At 38.5% G+C, this 22,149-nt stretch overlaps 1 gene segment (V, D, J or C); it reads right to left on the bottom strand.

The window, feature by feature from the left end:
- Nucleotides 1-11,644: 11,644 nt before the first annotated feature.
- The window catches only part of LOC125080600 (T cell receptor gamma constant 1-like), a 28,612-nt gene continuing 18,107 nt past the window's right edge, over nucleotides 11,645-22,149 (bottom strand). The window contains 3 exon segments of the C gene segment in view: nucleotides 11,645-12,234; nucleotides 14,444-14,491; nucleotides 17,867-18,196. Of these exon segments, the coding sequence occupies nucleotides 12,022-12,234; nucleotides 14,444-14,491; nucleotides 17,867-18,196 (591 nt within the window).

The following is a 22,149-nucleotide window of genomic DNA, read 5'->3' as shown; positions in this document are numbered from 1 at the left end:
CAATTGCAAATGGGATGGACTCCTTAATTTCTCTTTCTTCTGTCTTGTTGTTGGTGTAGAGAAATGCAACTGATTTCTGTGCATTGATTTTATATCCTGACACTTGACTGAATTCCTGTACAAGTTCTAGCAGTTTTGGAGTGGAGTCTTTTGGGTTTTCCACATAGAGTATCATATCATCTGCAAAGAGTGATAGTTTGACTTCTTCTTTGCCGATTTGGATGCCTTTAATTTCCTTTTGTTGTCTGATTGCTGAGGCTAGGACTTCTAGTACTATGTTGAATAGCAGTGGTGATAACCGACATCCCTGCCGGGTTCCTGACCTTAGCGGAAAAGCTTTCAGTTTTTCTCCATTGAGAATGATATTTGCGGTGGGTTTTTCATAGATGGCTTTGATAATATTGAGGTATGTGCCGTCTATCCCTACACTTTGAAGAGTTTTGATCAGGAAGGGATGCTGTACTTTGTCAAATGCTTTTTCAGCATCTATGGAGAGTATCATATGGTTCTTGTTCTTTCTTTTATTAATGTGTTGTATCACATTGATTGATTTGCGGATGTTGAACCAACCTTGCAGCCCTGGAATAAATCCCACTTGGTCGTGGTGAATAATCCTTTTAACGTACTGTTGAATCCTATTGGCGAATATTTTGGCTAGAATTTTTGCATCTGTGTTCATCAAGGATATTGGTCTGTAGTTCTCTTTTTTGATGGGATCCTTGTCTGGTTTGGGGATCAAGGTGATTCTGGCCTCATAGAATGAGTTTGGAAGTTTTCCTTCCATTTCTATTTTTTGGAACAGTTTCAGGAGAATAGGAATTAGTTCTTCTTTAAATGTTTGGTAGAATTCCCCCGGGAAGCCATCTGGCCCTGGGCTTTTGTTTGTTTGGAGATTTTTGATGACTGTTTCAATCTCCTTACTGCTTATGGGTCTGTTCAGGCTTTCTATTTCTTCCTGGCTCAGTTGTGGTAGTTTATATGTCTCTAGGAATGCATCCATTTCTTCCAGATTGTCCAATTTGTTGGCGTAGAGTTGCTCATAGTACGTTCTTATAATTGTCTGTATTTCTTTGGTGTTTGTTGTGATCTCTCCTCTTTCATTCATGATTTTATTTATTTGGGTCCTTTCTCTTTTCTTTTTGATAAGTCTGGCCAGGGGTTTATCAATCTTATTAATTCTTTCAAAGAACCAGCTCCTAGTTTCGTTGATTTGTTCTATTGTTTTTTTGGTTTCTATTTCATTGATTTCTGCTCTGATCTTTATGATTTCTCTTCTCCTGCTGGGTTAGGGTTTCATTCTTTTTCTTTCTCAGCTCCTTTAGGTGTAGGGTTAGGTTGTGTACTTGAGACCTTTCTTGTTTCTTGAGAAAGGCTTGTACCACTATATATTTTCCTTTCAGGACTGCCTTTGTTGTGTCCCACAGATTCTGAACCGTTGTGTTTTCATTATCATTTGTTTCCATAAATTTTTTCAATTCTTCTTTAATTTCCTGGTTGACCCATTCATTCTTTAGAAGGATGCTGTTTATCTCCACATATTTGGGTTCTTTCCAAATTTCCTCTTGTGATTGAGTTCTAGCTTCAGAGCATTGTGGTCTGAAAATATGCAGGGAATGATCCCAATCTTTTGATACTGGCTGAGACTTGATTTAGGACCAAGAATGTGATCTATTCTGGAGAATGTTCCATGTGCACTAGAGAAGAATGTGTATTCTGTTGCTTTGGGATGAAATGTTCTTAATAGATCTGTGATGTCCATCTGGTCCAGTGTGTCATTTAAGGCCTTTAATTCCTTGTTGATCTTTTGCTTGGATGATCTGTCCATTTCAGTGAGGGGAGTGTTAAAATCCCCTACTATTATTGTATTCTTGTCGATGTGTTTCTTTGATTTTGTTATTAATTGGTTTATATAGTTGGCTGCTCCCACGTTAGGGGCATAGATATTTAAAATTGTTAGATCTTCTTGTTGGACAGTTCCTTTGAGTATGATAAAGTGTCCTTCCTTATCTCTTATTATAGTCTTTGGCTTAAAATCTAATTGATCTGATATAAGGATTGCCACTCCTGCTTTCTTCTGATGTCCATTAGCATGGTAAATTCTTTTCCACCCCCTCACTTTAAATCTGGAGGTGTCTTCGGGTATAAGATGAGTTTCTTGTAGGCAACATATAGATGGGTTTGGTTTTTTGATCCATTCTGATACCCTGTGTCTTTTGATTGGGGCATTTAGCCCATTAACATTCAGGGTAAGTATTGAGAGATATGAATTTAGTGCCATTGTATTGCCTGTAAGGTGACTGTTATTGTATATTGTCTCTGTTTCTTTCTGATCTACTACTTTTAGGGTCTCTCTTTGCTTAGAGGACCCCTTTCAATATTTCCTGTAGAGCTGGTTTGGTGTTTGCAAATTCTTTCAGTTTTTGTGTGTCCTGGAAGCTTTTAATCTCTCCTTCTATTTTCAATGATAGCCTAGCTGGATATAGTATTCTTGGCTGCATGTTTTTCTCATTTAGTACTCTGAATATATCATGTCAGCTCTTTCTGGCCTGCCAGGTCTCTGTTGATAAGTCTGCTGCCAATCTAATATTTTTACCATTGTATGTTACAGACTTCTTTTCCCGGGCTGCTTTCAGGATCTTTTCTTTGTCACTAAGACTTGTAAATTTTACTATTAGGTGACGGGGTGTGGACCTATTCTTATTGGTTTTGAGGGGGGTTCTCTGAACCTCCTGGATTTTGATGCTTGTTCCCTTTGCCATATTGGGGAAATCCCTTCCAATAATTCTCTCCAATATACCTTCTGCTCCCCTCTCTTTCTTCTTCTTCTGGAATCCCAATTATTCTAATGTTGTTTCGTCTTATGGTGTCACTTATCTCTCGAATTCTCCCCTCGTGGTCCAGTAGCTGTTTGTCCCTCTTTTGCTCAGCTTCTTTATTCTCTGTCATTTGGTCTTCTATATCGCTAATTCTTTCTTCTGCCTCATTTATCCTAGCAGTGAAAGCCTCCATTTTTGATTGCACCTCATTAATAGCTTTTCTGATTTCAACTTGGTTAGATTTTAGTTCTTTTATTTCTCCAGAAAGGGCTTTTATATCTCCCGAGAGGGTTGCTTTAATATCTTCCATGCCTTTTTCAAGCCCGGCTAGAACCTTGAGAATCGTCATTCTGAACTCTATATCTGACATATTACCAATGTCTGTATTGATTAGGTCCCTAGCCTTTGGTACTGCTTCTTGTTCTTTTTTTTTTGCTGTGAATTTTTCCGACTTGTCATTTTGTCCAGTTAAGAGTATATGAAGGAGCAAGTAAAATACTAAAAGGGTGGCAACATCCCCAGGAAAATATGCTTTAGCCAAATCAGAAGAGATCCCAAATCGTGAGGGGGGAGAAAGGGGATAAAAAGGGGTTCAGAAAGAAAAAAAAAAGAAACTATTAAAAAAAGAAAGCCGATAAAGAAATAATATAAAAAGGAAATATATATATATATATATATTAGATAAACTATTTAAAAAACGTTAAAAAAGAAAACGGTAAAAGTTAAAAAAATTTAGCAGAAGAAGAGAAAAAAAATTGAAAAAGAAAAAAAAAATTAACTGCAAGGCTAAAGAGTCATGGGGAGAAAGCCATGACTTCTGTGCTTTGCTTTCTTCTCCTCTGGAATTCCGCTGTTCTCCTTGGTATTGAAACTGCACTCCTTGGTAGGTGAACTTGGTCCTGGCTGGGTTTCTCGTTGATCTTCTGGGGGAGGGGCCTGTTGTAGTGATTCTCAAGTGTCTTTGCCCCAGGCGGAGTTGCACTGCCCTTACCCGGGGCCAGGCTGAGTAATCCGCTCGGGTTTGCTCGGTTTGCTTTTGGGAGCTTTTGTTCCCTTAGCGCTTTCCGTAGAGTTCCGGAAGACGGGAATGAAGATGGTGGCCTCCCAGTCTCCGGCCCGGAGGAGCCGAGAGCCCGGGACCCCACTCCTCAGTGCGCCCTCAGAGAACAGTGCCCAATTACTCCCATCACCCTGGCCTCCGGCCGCGCTCCGAGCTGACCGAGCCTGCGACCGGTTCAAGGTAACCCCGAGTTTAGAGCTCACTCCTTGGCTCTGTCTCTGTAGCCAGCTTCCCCGTTCTATTACCGGTAAGCTCTGCGACACTCAGACACCCCCGATCCTTCTGTGACCCTGTGGGACCTGAGGCCGTGCTGACCCCGCCTGGGCTTCACCCCAGTTAAGCCTCTGGAGCGATGTCCCTCAGGGGAACAGACTTTTAAAAGTCCTGCTTTTGTGCTCCGTTGCTCCGCCGCTCGCCGGGAGCTGGCCCCTCCCACCGCGGTCTATCTTCCAGTCGCTTTGGATTCACTTCTCCGCCAGTCCTACCTTTCAGATAGTGGTTGATTTTCTGTTTCTAGAATTGCTGTTTTCTTCTCTTCAATCTCCCGTTGGATTTGTAGGTGTTTGCAATCTTTAGATAAGCTATTTAGCTGATCTCCCGCTACCTGAAGTAGTCTCAGCCTGCTACTTCTCCGCCATCTTGACTCCTCCCCTCTTGTTTCTCATCTTTAAAGATAAGAAAACAGCAGTCAAAATGCAGGTGACTCAATATGACAGGACCATGAGCAGCTGAGGCAGGATTAGAACCCCCACCCCCTCCTCTCTATTACGTGCACCTCTCATTGCATGGACCTGGCATTTCAAACTCAGTCACTACATGCAGAACACCCACCACCTGTCAGGCATGGGGCCAGGCCCCTTTCAAATATTAACCTCAATTTTGTAACCATGAAAATATAAAATCTCTGAGGTACACATGAGTATTGTCAGACAAACAGGTTTTGGACATTCTTCACCAGGGACTGGTTTAAAAAACTGAGTGAATTTGATAATCATTGAACCTGCTTTATTAGAAGAAATTAGGATCAGTTATATTGGTCCACTTTGGCTCTCCTCAAAGTGGGTGTGAGTGTGTGTGTGTGTGTGTGTGTGTGTGTGTGTGTGTGTTTTCCTTCTCACCTGGACTGGGACGCGGTTTCTGGATGTCAAAGTGTCACCTCAGAGGCAGAAGAGGAGCCACTGTCTCCCCAGGTTAGGTTCCTATGAGAAGCTAGGGACCGAGCTAGAAGGAAGACCATGGAATTCCTGATTTGAATGGAGTCGCACTCGTGGTGGGTGCTAAGGTGGATCTCAGATCTCCCTCCTTTAGTGGGCCCAGCAGAAATCCAGAGCAGGTGATGGACAGGATGGGGAAAGAACATGGCTCCTCTCTCCAGCTGTCAGGCCAGTCTTCCCTCTAGGATAGTGTAAGCCCTGGGGAAAGGACATTCCAAAACCTGAAACAGCCAGCACCTCTTTGTTCCTGGTGAACCCAGTCCTAGGACACTAAGCACTATGTGCATCTGAACAATCCTGTTCCTCAGGGACAGAGAGATGGAAACCAGTCAGGCTGAGCTGAGACAGCAACTCTAAGAGTCAATAACCTCTAGAGTCTCTTGTGGCTTCCATAGCACAGGTGGTGGCTTTGTGAGGCCACCATCAGCACAGGTGGTGCCTGGAGGGGATAAGTGGTAGGTGAAGGAGGAACATGGAGGGCAGGAGGAGGAAGACAGCCAGCCAGACAAATGCTCAGTCACTTAGTTCCCCCATCCTCCTGTGGGGAGCGGAAGGATTCCTAGTGCTTTGGGATACTGACCCCTGCCAGGTGGTTTTCATCACCTCTGAGATTGGAGACCCCTGGACACGGACTAGGAAACTCCATGATGGACTGAGCTACATGGTTCATTACTGGCTGGAATTCTTCTCTGCATGATGGCCTGAGTGGATATCCAGGGGCCAGCCTTGCCCTCTTGTTGGTGACATGATCAAGACTCAATGCAGAGACCCAGGCCATTTCAAGAAGTGATTATGCTCTGTCACACAACTGGCTTGGTTTACACTGCCTAAGGAAAAAAGCCTTAAAATTTATTTATTTATTTATTTATTTATTTATTTATTTATTAGAGAGATTGAGAGAGTACATGAGTGGGGTGGGGAGGGGCAGCAGGAAGGGGAAAAGCAGACTCCATTCTGAGCAGGGAGCCAGACATGAAGCTCAGTCCCTAGACTCCAAGATCATGATCCCAGTCAAAGGCAGACACAACCCACTGAACCACACAGGCAGCCCCGCTTGAGAAGATAACCAGTCTTATCTCCTAGAAAAAGTTAACCATTATTATATCCTCAAGGAACAGTAGAGGAAAATAAATGTGTAAATGGTTTTATTTTGAGTAATCTGATTTACAGAGCAGAAATCTCTAAGAACAGAATTATTATTCAAGGGTAAATTTTAAAACACCCAAATCAGATCAAGATAATTATTCTCACATCCAGATGGCCAACAGACACATGAAAAAGTGCTCCATATCACTCGGCATCAGGGAAATACAAATCAAAACCACAATGAGATATCACCTCACACCAGTCAGAATGGCTAAAATTAACGAGTCAGGAAATGACAGATGCTGGCGAGGATGCGGAGAAAGGGGAACCCTCCTACACTGTTGGTGGGAATGCAAGCTGGTGCAACCACTCTGGAAAACAGCACGGAGGTTCCTCAAAATGTTGAAAATAGAACTACCCTATGTCCCAGCAATTGCACTGCTGGGTATTTACCCTAAAGATACAAACGTAGTGATCTGAAGGGGCACGTGCACCCGAATGTTTATAGCAGCAATGTCTACAATAGCCAAACTATGGAAAGAACCTAGATGTCCATCAACAGACGAATGGATAAAGAAGATGTGGTATATATACACAATGGAATACTATGCAGCCATCAAAAGAAATGAAATCTTGCCATTTGCGATGATGTGGATGGAACTAGAGGGTATCATGCTTAGCGAAATAAGTCAATCGGAGAAAGACAACTATCATATGATCTCCCTGATATGAGGGAGAGGAGATGCAACATGGGGGGTTAAGGGGGTAGGAGAAGAGTAAATGAAACAAGATGGGATTGGGAGGGAGACAAACCATAAGTGACTCTTAATCTCACAAAACAAACTGAGGGCTGATGGGGGCAGGGGGGTTGGGAGAGGGGGGGTGGGGTTATGGACATTGGGGAGGGTATGTGCTATGGTGAGTGCTGTGAAGTGTGTAAACCTGGCGATTCGCAGACCTGTACCCCTGGGGATAAAAATATATGTTCAAAAAATAAATAAATAAAATTTATTAATTCTAAAAAAAAAAAACCCTCCAAGTTAAAAAAAAATATATTTATTTATTTATTTTTAGGGGGAGAAAGCATGCTAGTGCAGGGAGGGTTAGGGCAAAGGGAGTGAAAATATTTAAGCAGACTCTGCACTGAGCAAGGATCCTGAGGCAAGGGCTTCATCCCTAAATCCTGAGACTAGGATCTGAGCTGAAACCCGGAATCAGATGCTTAACTGAATGTGCCACCGAGGCACGCCAAGAAAATATCTTTTTATTTTGATATCCAGATTGGAATTTTGTTTCATGTTTCAGATTTCTTTTGTGTTTTTTTTTATAATATCCTTCATTTCCCATGGGTTTTTTTTTAACCTCACGAGAATGTGCTCTTTTTACAATTTTAAGAAGTAATAAATTCTAACATATCAAAATGATTCATTTTACTTCTCTTGTTTTGCATCATAGATTTGGCCTGAAGCCTTGGAATTAACAAAGGGGCCAGGAGGGAATGTGAGTAGATGTACAGTGTAACAAGGTATTTTGTATTATTTTCATCATGAAATAGCATCTTTCTCTTAGAAGTGTGCTTCTGAAATAGTGTGAGATTTATTTTGAACCCACAGTTTGAAATCATTGCCATCATTTTCCCTTTGTGTTTGGCTTTTTTTTTTTTTTTTAAATAGTGTGCTTCACTAATTTGAAGTAAAATGAACTAAATTATGTTGTGAAATCTTTCTTTCAAACATGAATGTTTATCTTAATGCTTCATAGGAAAGTAGTGTGTCAGTTAATTTTCCTTCTTTAATTCACTGTGTTCTTCAAGAGAAACTCACTTGTGCATAGCAGCACGGCTGCTGATCTGGGTGGAAAATGACCATTGATTTGTGCAGGTCAGATCATCCATCTGTGCTTGTTCTGAGAATGGACCAAATGACAGAAGTGCCACCGGGAGAGGTGTGGGAGGCTGAGGCCTAACCAGAAAGAGCTTCTTATGGTGGAGAAAGGTGGGGGTTTGGCCTTGGGACCCAAATCTCAGGAGTCAGAGGTGTGGCCACAGTTAGAATGTCCTGTCTCAGGAAGGGAGCCACATTCATTCCAGGCCCATAGATGATGACTAAACTAGATGGAAATGTATACTTTACCCTGAGAAAGTGCCCTCATCTACACATGCTAGACAGAACCTATGGCTTGGGGCCCATGCTCCTGGAAACCCAGGCTCACCCAGAAGTTGGCTGTCAAGCACACACCTAGAGTGAAGTCTATGGTGAGAATGTGCTGTCAGGTCAGACTATGAAAGCCTAGAGTGATGATCTCAGCAATAGAATTATACTTTGCCATAAACTGGACAGATTGGATCCAGGGACTGGGCACCCTCTCCATTCCATGCTTGGGTGGGGTGAGGGTGAGGATACTTGCTCTTTGTGCTCACATTGCTGAACAGCCCTCCTCTGCTCCACCCCTAGCATGTTTCTCTGATGTGCATGACTTCTATGGAGCCTTGCTCTAATTAAGCTTGACTCTACAGTCACTTGTCCCTGTAGAGGGACAGAGATGACTCAGTCTATGACATTCAATGACACAGGTGAACTCAGAGCCTCCATATGTCTGTGTTCTTGTGAGGAAAGAAGGACCTGCTATTGTGTCGACTACAGTCTACCTGTGCTAGTAGCTTCATGGGCAAGGATCTCGTGTCACCCTGCTTACACATGAGACTGAAAATAGAAGCCTCAGTAAATCACCTGCCACAGAAAAGAGCAGATCCTGGTGGAATATCAGAAATCACTTAGTGCTACAAGGAGTGTGCATGCTCTTTCCTTCAGAACAGTGTCATCGGAGTGGACTGAGGGAGCAGCACCTCGACAGTCCTGGTCATACAATCCCAACTCGCATAGCAGCTACTTGGAATGAACTCAGTATAAAATAGGGGACCCTCACTCACAGCCTGAGAGTATGTTTGACAGCAGGAGCATGCGTGTGCAGATGGATGCGTTCTTTTAATTAGCTGTGGCCTTCAGGAAGTGAACTAGTTGGCTGTGGTTTAACTGCCCTTATTTTATCTTTCAACACTGAAGCCAAAGCTTGTAGAGCCCCAACCAGCAGGGGCCGGTTTGACTTTGAACATTTTCCATGAATCAACCACATTTGACAGAGCACATAGATGAAACAAGCCTGAGAAAACGGAACACTGTTGCCACCCACACGGTCTCCAGCACCACCACCCTCCCCCTCTCTGCACCTCTTAGTCCAGGGCAGCCCAGGTCCATTTGGGGAAGGAAGGTGCTAAGGTGTTGGAAGCCACAGGAGACACTGCCTAGGAGCCCCAACAGTGACATCAGCCCACAGAGCTGTAGGTCATTTGTTAGTTTTCCCTCTGTGTCTCTGTGCTTTCCATGTGCAGAAACAAGTTCAGATCTCTAAGTAGAGGCCAGGCATTTGTCCTAAAGAAGTCTGATCACATTCTTGAGAATCAAGGAGTAGAACAAAATTAAATTTCCACTTTCTTGTATCTGGTGGGTCTTATGTTGTTTTCACATGGAAACCTCTACTTGGTTTCCCAAAGGACCTGTTTCATAGAAACTTAGGCTGATTGTAAATAAAAGATCTTTTTGAATTTTAAATAAGATACTGTTTTATGCTAAAATATAAAAACTTCTACTTTAAAAGGATTCATTAGATAAGGAGAAAAATATCATTTATTTCCTCACCCACCAACCATGCATTGAACATTTTTATACCTGTATTTATAGAAATACACACACATATATAAGTGAGTGCCATACTTGTTAGTGTTTTTACTCATAGAAATCATGGGCAAACCACTGGACAAATATTTGCACACACACAAAAAAAGAAATAGAAATGGACTCAATACATGAAAAGATGGTTATTCTCATCAGATAAAAGCAAATGAAGACCATGATGAGAGACTATTTTTCACTTGTCAGATTAGCAAAATTGTGGTGTTTGACAGCACTGTCCTGATACTCACCTACATCATGAAAGAAGTGTACAATGGTGCTAACTCTAGTGGGGTAAGTTGGCAACACCTGCTAAAATGACCAGTAACCACATCTGAAGTGATATAAAATAATATTATATTTCAGCATATTTTATAATTATAAAAGACTGGAAATAATTCACTGGTCTACCACTAGGAACTGGTCTTATAGTATCTCTTATAAGGTAGAGTCAGCAATGAAATACTGTGCAACTTTCTAAGTGTTCTTTTATGTTGACATAAAAGGAACACAAGGATGTATAAGCAAGAAGTGCAGAATAATGTGTCATTACTACTTGTGTGTTAGAAGGAAGAAAATTAGATCTATATGTATTTATTTATTTTTTACAACTAAATTCATATTTGCCTAAATAAAAACTGGAAGGTTGGGCAAGAAACAAAAATGTGACCTGTCAGTGGTGAGCAGGTAGAGACAGTGATTGGAACAAGATTTTGTGTTTCAATTTTTAGAGTGTTTTGATTTTGGAACCATGTAAATGTATAATCTAAAAATTTTAGTAGGGTCCTGCCATGCATATTTTTTCAACAATACCTTCTTTAAAAAATATTTTTATTTATTCATGTAATCTCTATACCCACCGTGGGGCACCAGCTTACAACCTGAGATTGAGTCCCTTGCTCTTTCCACTGAGCCAGCCACTGCCACCTCAACATTACTTTCTGATTAATTTTACATTTCTTCAACAATCTACATTTTGTGTAGATGCATACTAGTCCATCATACAACATCATTTATTTTATTTTCTTAGTTTCTTCTTAGGTGTTGGACTTAATTTGGAACTGTTGTAAATGGTGCTATGGTATTGCATGTAAATCTTACTGCATAGCTTGAAGGAATGTGTGTGTGTGTGTGAGAGAGAGAGAGCAGGTGTGTTATCTATTATTTCTAAAGTAGAGCTGTCAACAGTAGATGCTAATACTGTTGAGGACTCACATGTACCCAACAAAATTAAATTATCTCATCTACACAACTCCAGGAGATGGGCACATTGTATCTTTATTTTATAAATGATAAACTTACGGCACAGAGAGTTCATATAGCTATAGACTCAAGCACTTGGGATTCAGAATTCAAGCACTTAACTATGCCACCACCCTACATTTCTGGTGTTAGTGGAACTCTTATGGGGTTCTTGTGAGGTCAGGAAACATGGTGTTCCTGACACATAGGGATAGGTCTGAGCACACCCACCATTCATGGGGCAGGTTATACTGTCACCACCAGAGTGTCTTCAACCAAATGAATCTGAATTTGCTGACCTTTGAAGGAGAAACAACCTGGCACCTTCACTGGCTGTGGCTCTCCTGGGGCTGATGCCCCAAAGAAGACTTCATAAGGACTATCTCAGACAAAGAATTAGAAATGAGGAAATGACCAATATAACAACCACTGTTGAATTTGAACTCTAAGTTACATTGCACCAAATGAAAGAACACAGAGGCCAAAGTAGATCTTTGATTGTTTTTATTGGCCTATTATGTAAAGCAGTACAAAACTCGGGCAGCAGTGATGGCAGTCCAGATGTGTAGAATAAATGGCTTTGAAGAAGTTATCTGGTTAAAGAGCCCCAGGAGATGCAGCTGAAGCTGTGTTGGCTGTGCTCAGAGGCTCTGGGACTGGGTGGCTGAGGAGCTGGTGGACATTAAGGAGAGAGCAGTGCTGACACCCCTGTGGATGCCCCCTGGCCCCGCCCCAGAGTCATGGCAGAATTTGTTCTAGCTGCAAAGTGAAAGTTTCTGTTTGCCCAGTGGTGTGTAGACCTGTTCTGGAGTAATGACACAATAGAAAAAGACACATTTGAACTGAAATATAACAGTCTCAGAGAGAAAGCCCCATTAGATCCACAACAGATATTTTTGGCGACAATTGCCATTGGAGAAAAGTGGACTCTTGTGCCACCATGTGTTAGGAACTCTTCCCATTGCCACAGAATGCTGGTCTCCCAAGCAGACAGATGGCCACGATGACAGAGTAGATCAGGCTCTTGAAGAGCAGTAGAAGGTAAGTGTAGTAGGCAGAGGTGGTCTTGAGCTGCAGCTGCAAAGTATCTAAAACAAGACATTTATTATTTTCACCTTCTTTCTTTTGAAAGGCTAAGGCTTATTAATGGGAGACAGGTCACATTATACATTTCTGATGATCTAAGTGGAAAGGAAACCCCTAGACCCTCACAACTGACAATAAACATCTACACCACTAACACTATCCCCACCACCATCACAAAATAACTCAAAATCCAGCTTGCAGGTCAAGTCAATCAATAACCTCTGGGAAATTCACTTAGAACATTCTAGAGTATTAAAAAGTAAGGCTATGTCTTAGATGAATGAGTCAGTCTGTAAAAGCATTGGTTAAAATAGCTTTTACCATTTCTTCACCCCTACCATGTCTGTAAGTAATAATATAACTAATATGCTTTAATCATTAACTAAATGGCAGACATTTAATTTGAAAAGTTTGTGTGCAAAAATTTAATCTTTCTTAATTTTTCAATAACCTAGGAGATTATTATTTTCATTGCCATTTTACAAATCAATTGAGGACAGAGAATAATTTGCCTGACGTCATATGACTAATAAATACCACCAGCAAGATTTTAATCCTAGTGACATAATGTTGATGAGCACATTCTTACCTACTTTGTATTTCTGTACTTCCAGAGTAATAAATACTCTCAGTTACAAAGAGTTAAGCATAAATATAAAGATGAATTGTTGATTTAGAAGCATCTTAGCCAATATATCTTGTGCATTACTAAGATTCCTATCAAGGGTACAATCAATGGAAATTTGGTTGTGTTCAAGGTAGGGTGGGGGGGAGGTTTTATTAAAGAGGGCATTAGTTGTGATAAGCGCTGGGTAATGTGCGTAAGTGTTAAATCACCATATTGTATACCTGAAACTAATATTATAATTAGTATGTTAACTAACTGGAATTTAAATAAAAACTTAAAAAATAATAAAAATAAAGTGGAAGAAAGAAGCGAATCCAAATTCTCTGCAACTTGAGGAGATCAAACTCACTCCCTGAATATATTTATTGTAGTTAACATGTTATAGGATAATTGCATTTGTTATCCTTTGAGGTTTTGCAGGAAATACAAGATATCAAAAAATAATTAATGCCAATGTTGGTGTGTCAGATTGGCTACTCAATGAACCATTAGGCTGAGTCTGTTCACATGGAAATTTCGTTTATGTATTTATCTCCATTGAGTCAGAATTCCAAAATCATTAGCCCTTGGTGTGGAAAACGACATCCAGTGATGCTGTACTCATTATTCCTTGACAAAGTGTCCTTGGTCAAGTAATATGTTAGCTAAGGTATAGAGAGGCCTCTTGATATTGGACATGGAAGGCAGATCAGCAAAGCTAGAGCAATGTTCCTTGTACTCTCTTGTTATATATGTTGGAAGAAAGGGTGAGAAACTAGTACTTATGTGTCAGCTAAATAAAAAAAACTATTTAGACATTCCACATATATGACATTATGTCTTCAGTAACTGATGAGGTGTTATTTGTGTTATTCCTGCTTGCCAGAAAGTGTAACTACTGTACCCATATTCATGGAGCTAATAATAAAAAGACTGGGGTTAATGTCCGGTCTGTGGCATTTGAATCCCTGTACTCACACCCCCTCCCCATGTGTACACCTGTCTCAGGGCCTTGGCTTTGGGATATCTTTTTTTATGACAACAACATAGAAGAATAGAAAACTGAGTAAGATGTATGAATTGTTATTTCAGAAGGTCCGGGTTGAAGCCTCTAATCTCGCTGTGTGTCATGGTGTAAGGGACTTAATTAATTTTAAGTCATTGCCTTCATGTGTAAAATAGGAATATTATCCTTCGCTGTATTAAGAGAATTAAACAAAATGCACTCACAGTGCAGCATTATGCCTTTTGTACAAAAACCTCTTGGTGTCAGTTCATATTATTAACCACCAGCAAGAACAAAGATGTAAAAATATCTAGAAGCAACTTGATATCATGTTTTCCTCAGTCAGTAGAAATAAAAGTCACAGAAATGAGTCAAGTCCATTGTTGAAAGAATTCAGAGCAATCACTGTACCCCTAATTTATAGTTCTTTCACACCCAAACAAGCACTTACTCTGTGAAAAACACTCCTGAGAAATGATGGATTGACTTAAAATATCACCAGCTATTCTGAGGTTTCCACCTAAGGCCAGATGCTAAGTTGATCTGGAGGAAAAATTGTTATAGCATAACATAAAGGCAAACATAGACAAAAACTTACCATCTTTATATCTTAGAGAAGCTTTTGTAGAATTAATAGCAGTGAGCTCTAAAAGAAATGAGAGCAAGTATTATTCGATTGTTCATGTATATTACTTGACTGGTGTCTGTGTTATGGATATATGGATGGATAGATAGATAGATAGATAGATAGATAGATAGATAGATAGAATTTGTCAACCAAGAGGAGAGAGCTATTACTAATATGAGTGCCACAATTCCAGAAATGATTGTTCTGAGTCTGTGTAAATCAGTAAGTCAATTCATATATTGCATTTCTGCACATGAAGATGTTGAAGTTCATGAATGATACATTTTTTTCTTTCCTCAACTGGAGGGTAATGTCTAAGACTATCTAAGTGCTCCTAGCTCTTGATACAGAGCCTGCTGCACAGTAGGTTTTCTATAAATATTGATTGAATGGAAAAATAACCAGAAACAGTGGCTTCTCTACAGTCCTTAGCACCCATTGCTAACATGAAATGCCTTATGCTAGACTAGCCAGGTTGATACCCAAATAAATTCCACAGCAGAATCTTACATTTTGGGAGGAGTCTGGTTTAGGTAAATTCTCCTTCTAAGCAAAAGAAAGAGACCCTACCTTTCCAAATTATACATGTTCCCAATATTCCCAACTCCCACACATTCTTTTCTGGAGTGGTGGGTGGTATTTGTCGACATGACAACAATACGAATGAAAGTCAATACCTAGTGAGTGATTATTACTCTGCCAGGCACCATGTGAAATGTTCACATGTATTAGGTCATCTGATTCCCTAGTGACACTGACATGAACTGTATTCATGTTAGCCATGAAGACATGAGGTTTAGAAAGTCTAAATAACTCACTGGGAGTCATACCAGTGATTGGCAGAGCCAGCACTCAAAGAACCATTATGAGGACTTAGATGAGCTAGAACATGTGGAAACTACCTTGTAAAACAATCCATAGAAATCGATAATACATCTACCATTGTGGACTCTAAGACATCATCCCTTCCAGTATCTTAATTACTCTTAACAAATGACCTTTTGATTTTAGAAGCTTAGTATTTCAGTGTGCTTCTTTCCAGGGATTAAAAGATTGGCCAAGTAAGAATCATAGTTTTCTGAATATATAAAACTGAGGTGAGGGTTGCATTTCTTTACAGTGTAAAACAAAACAAAACAAAACAAAACAAAACAAAACCCCAACAAAAACAAAACCCAACATGCATACAAAGACAAAAATCCTTAAAAAGATCATTGACTGTTGGGTGGAGGAAGAAAGTCCCAACATGTTTTGGTTTATTCTTTCTCTGCTTGATTTGTTCTTGTCCATACAGGTATGGTTCTGTTATGCAAATTATTCACTTCACAGAATCTTATTTTGGTACACTCTTAAAAAATAAATCTGAGCTGTAGGCTTTGGAGTAAATCTCAAGAATAAAAAAGTGTATATAATCATGTTTAGGTATTAAAATATTCTCAAGAACTGACTTTAAAGTGTCTTAAAATTCCCTTTCTTTTCCATACAGTGGCTTTACTCATTAAAAGAGAAGTAAAAATCTCTAACCACCACGAATTGATTGATTGAAAAACATTAAGGTAATAATCTCTCAAATTATAATCTCTGGGTATGTCCTAGATTTTCTTTTTCAATCAGATTTGTTGAAAACTTGGACCGGATTAGTTTTATCTTTTCAAAATCACTTCGTGAATTTCAACTTCCATTTTCTATGTATTATTAACTTTCATCAAAAACAAAAAGAACAAACAAACAAAAATCTTACAAGAAACAGCATTAGAAATTTGCTATAGAAAAACATGAACAGAAATGCCCTCAATAGCTTTGTTGCTATGAGAAGATCTTGGGAGACAGTCCTTTCAGAACTTAATTCTCAGGTAAAACACATCATGAATAAGAAATTCTCCCTTTTCTAAAATGATCATCATAGAATGTACCATAGTATATTTTTACTTCTATCACTATAAAAATCAATACTTAAAATACTTCAGCCCAGTGATTACATTAAACTTGTGTTTTGCTCATTTGCTTCCTCTGTTTCTTAGCTGTAGGAATAAGAAATTAGGGTTGTTTATAATTTTACACCAGCTATTAGGAAATAAAAAAAAAGAAAATATAAAACAAATGAATAAACATATTCATCTCATGTTTTCAAAACCAAGCATTTTCACTGGCATTACTGCACATTGTCTTCATCACATTCCAGGAGAAAGGAAAGGTAAGTAAGTGTTTGACTCTAAATTGATCACTGGAGATACTAAGGATTCAAGAAGATAAAGATTTACTTCAGCAATTCAGAGTGGTATACTGCAAAGGTCTTTTTGTGTCTCGTTATGTGTTTGTTGTCTGCTGCTCCCAAGCACTTGTGAACCACAGGGAAAGTATAAACTAGTTCCTTCTTATGGGCTCTGTAGGGCCTTGGTCTGTGATGTTAATGCCAGCCAGAACTTGACTTCTGAGTCTAGTGAGTTCCTGGATCACAGCAGGTCCAGAGCACATTCAGTCATCCACCCACAATGTCTGAATATGACCAGCGTCATCACCAATGAGGTTAATTTGGGACACCTTGTCTGCATCGTGAGTGACCCTAAGTGATTAGACAAGTATATTCTCTCTACTGTAGTGATCCTCCTTGGAGCAGTAGTTCATCCTACATCTTCCCAGGCCTGGCACACACCAGGACTGCAAGAATGTTTGCGGAGCAGCTTTACCAATGGTAAGAAATGCATTCATTGTGTAGAAAGGGAGAATGTTTGTACACGGTAGCCTCAGCTCATCTTTACTTACCAAATCTCCCCTTAGAGTGGAATATAAATTCAAATATGAAAAACCCAAGACCATACTAAAACCTCAGCTGCCAAATTACTTTTGTTGAGCTGTGATCTGGCTCAAACATTTTGCAGCTTATAACTCATTGTTTGTGGGTAATCCTTTGAGTAGAGCAAGATTGAAGTGAAAAGAACTCTGGCTGTTGAGTAGAACATTCTTGAAAAATGAATAATTGTTCTTATTTCATGATCAATTGTGGTTCTCTCTTGAGCATTTATGGTTTGCAAGATTGCTAGGGGCTTCCATATGTATTATTTCAATTAATTCATACAATGACTCTCCAAAGACATCACTGTGACCTTATTTTCAGATGATGAAACTGAGGCAAGAAAGACTAAGTGAATTTGTCTTCTTTTTTTCTGTATGTCCCAAAGCCCATTCTACTTCAATTCTAAAGGACTGAATTTCTTTTAGAAAATAATTTCTAAAAGAAAGAGCAGGACATTTATGTCCTACATTAAAGGTTGCAACATCAATAAAAAGTTTCTATTTGTTTCTTTTCATTAATATTTGACAAAAAATGTAGACTATTTCCTTTGGGGCAAAAAAGGGTACTGGAAGGTTGCATTCATATATACATGTACATACCTTTTTTCTGTGGAGGAAATAGAATCTCTTGATCAACTCCTCCTTTATTCCACTCGTGTTTGACGATACATTTGTGTTCTTTATCCATTGACGCTCCAGTCACGGTCAGCCAGCTGAATTTCATGTATGTGTCGTTAGTCTTCACCGTGTCTCCCTGCTGCGATTTCAGAATTGTTTCATCATCCTTTTCTCTCCAATCTATCTTGATAACATCCGGGAAAAAATCCTCAAGAAGACAAAGATATGTTCCAGCCTTATGGAGTTCTCTCTCCGTAACTGAAGGTAGAAAAATTGTGGGCTTGGGGAAAATGTCTACATTAAGGCTTCTATCTGTGGGGAAGTGGAATCACAATTAAAACATTATTAGAGTAACACAAACATTGTGTGGTTTAGAAGCACCTAGCACAGTGAAATGAGGAAATTTGCCACAGAATTAGTACTTATGTCAGGCCTTTCATCCACGGTGGTTTATGAGGTACTGAATGTTCTTATTTTCAGTGTGAAAAGAGTTACAAGAAACCGTGTAACTTGCTCAAAGTCACAATTATAAAGTGGTAGAGTCTGGATTAAAATGTGAGGGTTTTTTTGGAACAATACACACTTTTTGAATGAGACTCCACTTCCATGTGTCCTTGAAAATCTATCCAGTTGATCTTTAAATCTTCAAATATGGATCCCAAACCTACTTTTTAAAAATTATTTTCATTAACATATAATGTATTATTAACCCCAGGGGTACAGGTCTGTGAATCACCGGGTTTACACACTTCACAGCACTCACCATAGCACATACCCTCCCCAATGTCCATAATCCCACCACCCTATCCCTACCCACCTCCCCCCAGCAACCCTCTGTTTGTTTTGTGAGATTCAGAGTCTTTTAGGGCCAAACCCACTTTTGAAGTAATGGAGGTCTCCTATTTGATTCCTGATTTTGTAAAACATCTCAGTATCCATTCCGAACAACTCCAGGATTTTAAGTGATTTTAGGATCCAGGATTTTAAATGATTAAAACTGCACCTCTCAAATATTTACAATGCCTTGAATTTAGAAGCAATGGGGCCTTTCCAGTGGTATTTCCAAAACTGCTATTAGAAAACTCATTTTTTTTTCAGAAATGCTTTTGTATTAACTAATGCACTTATCAGAATTTTGTATTGCTTGGAAAATGTTCACTGAAATCACCTTTTGTACTGGAATTCCATTTGACATTTATATATGACTAAGAAGACACCATATTTTGACTCTCAGAGTCTCCCTTTAAAGTCGAATCTGCTCTAGAAAGCTGCTGACTGGTTTCTAGAACCCCACAGTATCTGTGATTTCACCTGCTGAATAAAGTATATAGATAGATAGGTAGAATATATATATGTATATGTATGTATATATATATATATAGATATATATATAGATAGATATATATATCTATCTATATATATATCTGGTGTAATGTTAGAAGTATGGTTCCAGAGTTTCTTACAGACATAATGTCAAAATATATGGCAAAACATCATTGGTTTTAAAGGGCATGTCACTCGAACACTGGTATGTTACTTGATTATACATTTACTGTTAGTGATTAAAATTATAAATGTTAGAATTCTTTTAAAATGTATTTCCGGGGCTCCTGGGTGACTCAGTGGGTTAAAGCCTCTTCCTTCAGCTCAGGTCATGATTCCAGAGTTCTGGGATCAAGCCCCGCATCGGGCTCTCTGCTCTGCAGGGAGCCTGCTTCCTCCTCTCTCTGCCTGCCTCTCTGCCTACTTGTGATCTCGGTCTGTCAAATAAATAAATAAAATCTTAAAAAAATAAAATTTATTTCCATCATGCAAGTGGTTTACTGATATTCTCTTTGGGCTAGTTTGGAGTTAGTTTAGTAATACAATGGGCAATTTCTTTAGAAAAGAACAATTGGATTTTTCATTTGAGAAGAAAAGGAAAAAAAATCTTTTCTGAGCAGTTTGTAGTACTCTTTTTTTTTTTTTGAAAAAAATTCTTGAGAATTTCTCTCTGTGTATCATAGCTCCTATTTTTATACTAAATGAGTAACAAACAATGAGCTTTTATTCATGATATAAATAGAATGAAGCCAGAATGTACTTATGTTTATATATCTTGCTATAGTGCAAATACTATTTTGATTATAATATTAAGACACTGTATATTTCTCCAATGATATGCTTTGTTTTCAATTTTAAAAGCATGTTAGATAAAGAAGATTAATTTTTCAATTATACATGATATTTACATAATTTTAATCTCTAGTCAATATTTTATGGAATCTAATTTTCATCTTAGAAACTTTGTGTGTTTTTTTGTAGGAATACTTCTGATTTGTTATAGTAAAGAAACTGAAAATAAATTGATGAATTTGAAAAGTTTCTGGCTGGTAACACATTGGTTTTACCTCCTGTCCCTTTTCTTTAGCTAGACTCTTGATGTTTTATTCTTTTCAGCATGAAATGAATCTTGAACTCCCATAATTTTCTCAATTGAATATTAGCTGAGCATTAAAATAGTGTACTTGATTAAATATGGTTAGTGCCTATATTTTGGGTATTATAGCACCTAGTTTTTCCTTCAACATTCTTTTTAAGCTTATTAACAGTGATTTTTATGGCCAAAATCATTTTATGAATCATAAATTAGAAAACAGATTCCAAATAAATAAACCTGTCCATATATTTATATACATTCATTGGCATCATCACAAAATACATTGGAGTTAAATTGCTGGTTATGTATATTAAGATATGATATTGTGAATCCTATATAAATTTACCAAATGTCAACTACATTTCCAAGTGCAAGTGTGATATTTCAAACCTACATATTGGTGTTGATTTAATTATTCTTTATTTTTCTGTTATTTTTCTTTTATTCAATAATTAAAGCTAATTCATATTTGACTGTGAATTTCAAATTTATGACATTTCTAACTTTATTTAAAATTCTAACTGTATTTAAAATGTTTAAACTTTTTTCTAATAAATATGAGCATGAAAGCCAAACTTGTTGGTGTCTGACCAGGTCTGCTGAAGGTCACCATCTGTGAATGACATTAAATATCGTGGTGACCAAAGTAACGACATAGTGGGAGCATAGAATGTGCTTTTCTTAAGACCATTTCTTCCATTTTATAAAGTGGATGTGGAGGGCAATGCCCACTCTTTCACGTCACATTCCTCCTAAGCGACTTGTACATTAAAGTCCTTTTCTCATTTTATGGTGGGAAAAACATAACAAATGTGAAAAGTCAGTATGCTTCATTTTCACAGGTGATATAAAGTATGTGCTTCATCACAGTTTTCCCTACCTTTGAACCTAAAATTTGACCCTGTGTTTCTTGGTAGATAACCACAGGCCTTTTTTCTTCTACTTTCTTCAGTGCTTTGGATCTTCTATTTTTAGTTCATGGCAGAACACTATTTGTGTATTTTAAGTCTTCTCAAATAGATTTTGGAAATAGGCTGTATAAATAAATGAGGAATAGTTTGTGCACTAGAGCTTGTTTCTTTTTCTGCCCCAGAGCTTGGCCATTTGGTAAGGTTTACCTCAAAGATGACATGAAAACCGGGAGATGTTTGCAAATCCTGCTGAGATACAGACCAAAGCATGTAGAATCAAACACATTGAAATGCCAGAGCATAAGGTGAAGCTTTCATTTCCAATATTCCAATTTCATTTCCAATATTCCAACTAAGGGGTTGCCTTAGGTTTCAGCCTCTCATATTAAAGAGGCTCTTCTAATGCTCTACTTTGATCAAACAATACTACTTGGACAAGGTATCAACCTGAAATAAACGCAACGTTGGTTTTAGAGGTAGAGCTGGTAAAGGCAGTAAAGAAGTTTAATATGGATTTGGTAAATATTACCCAGAACAAAAATCTCTACATGTTATACTTACATTGAAAAATATGGAATACCAGAGGGAATACAAATTTTTTTTTTTAATTTTTAAGTGGGTAATTTTCTCTTCAGAAAAACTATCCATTGATGTCATCATAAGGGGATCCCAAAATAGACACTCAGACCCTGGGATACTAAGAAATTTGCTCTAAAGTATATGTTTTAGATGCGTGTGAAGTGTCTGAAATGAATAAAATTGAGGGGGAAAAAAGCAGTTTCTCAGTTGATGTTTGAATTGCTGCAATTTTTAACTTTCTAAATATACCTAGATAATTAAGATATTAAATATACAAGTGAATATTTGGCTTTTATCCATATCACTTTAAGTTTATATATTCAAATTGCAAAACATCCTCCCTTTTTCCTTTATGT

This window comes from Lutra lutra, chromosome 11, assembly GCF_902655055.1.
Source record: "Lutra lutra chromosome 11, mLutLut1.2, whole genome shotgun sequence".
NCBI lineage: Eukaryota > Metazoa > Chordata > Mammalia > Carnivora > Mustelidae > Lutra > Lutra lutra.
Note: the sequence above shows the minus strand (reverse complement) of the source record. Positions and strands in the feature narration are given on the sequence as shown.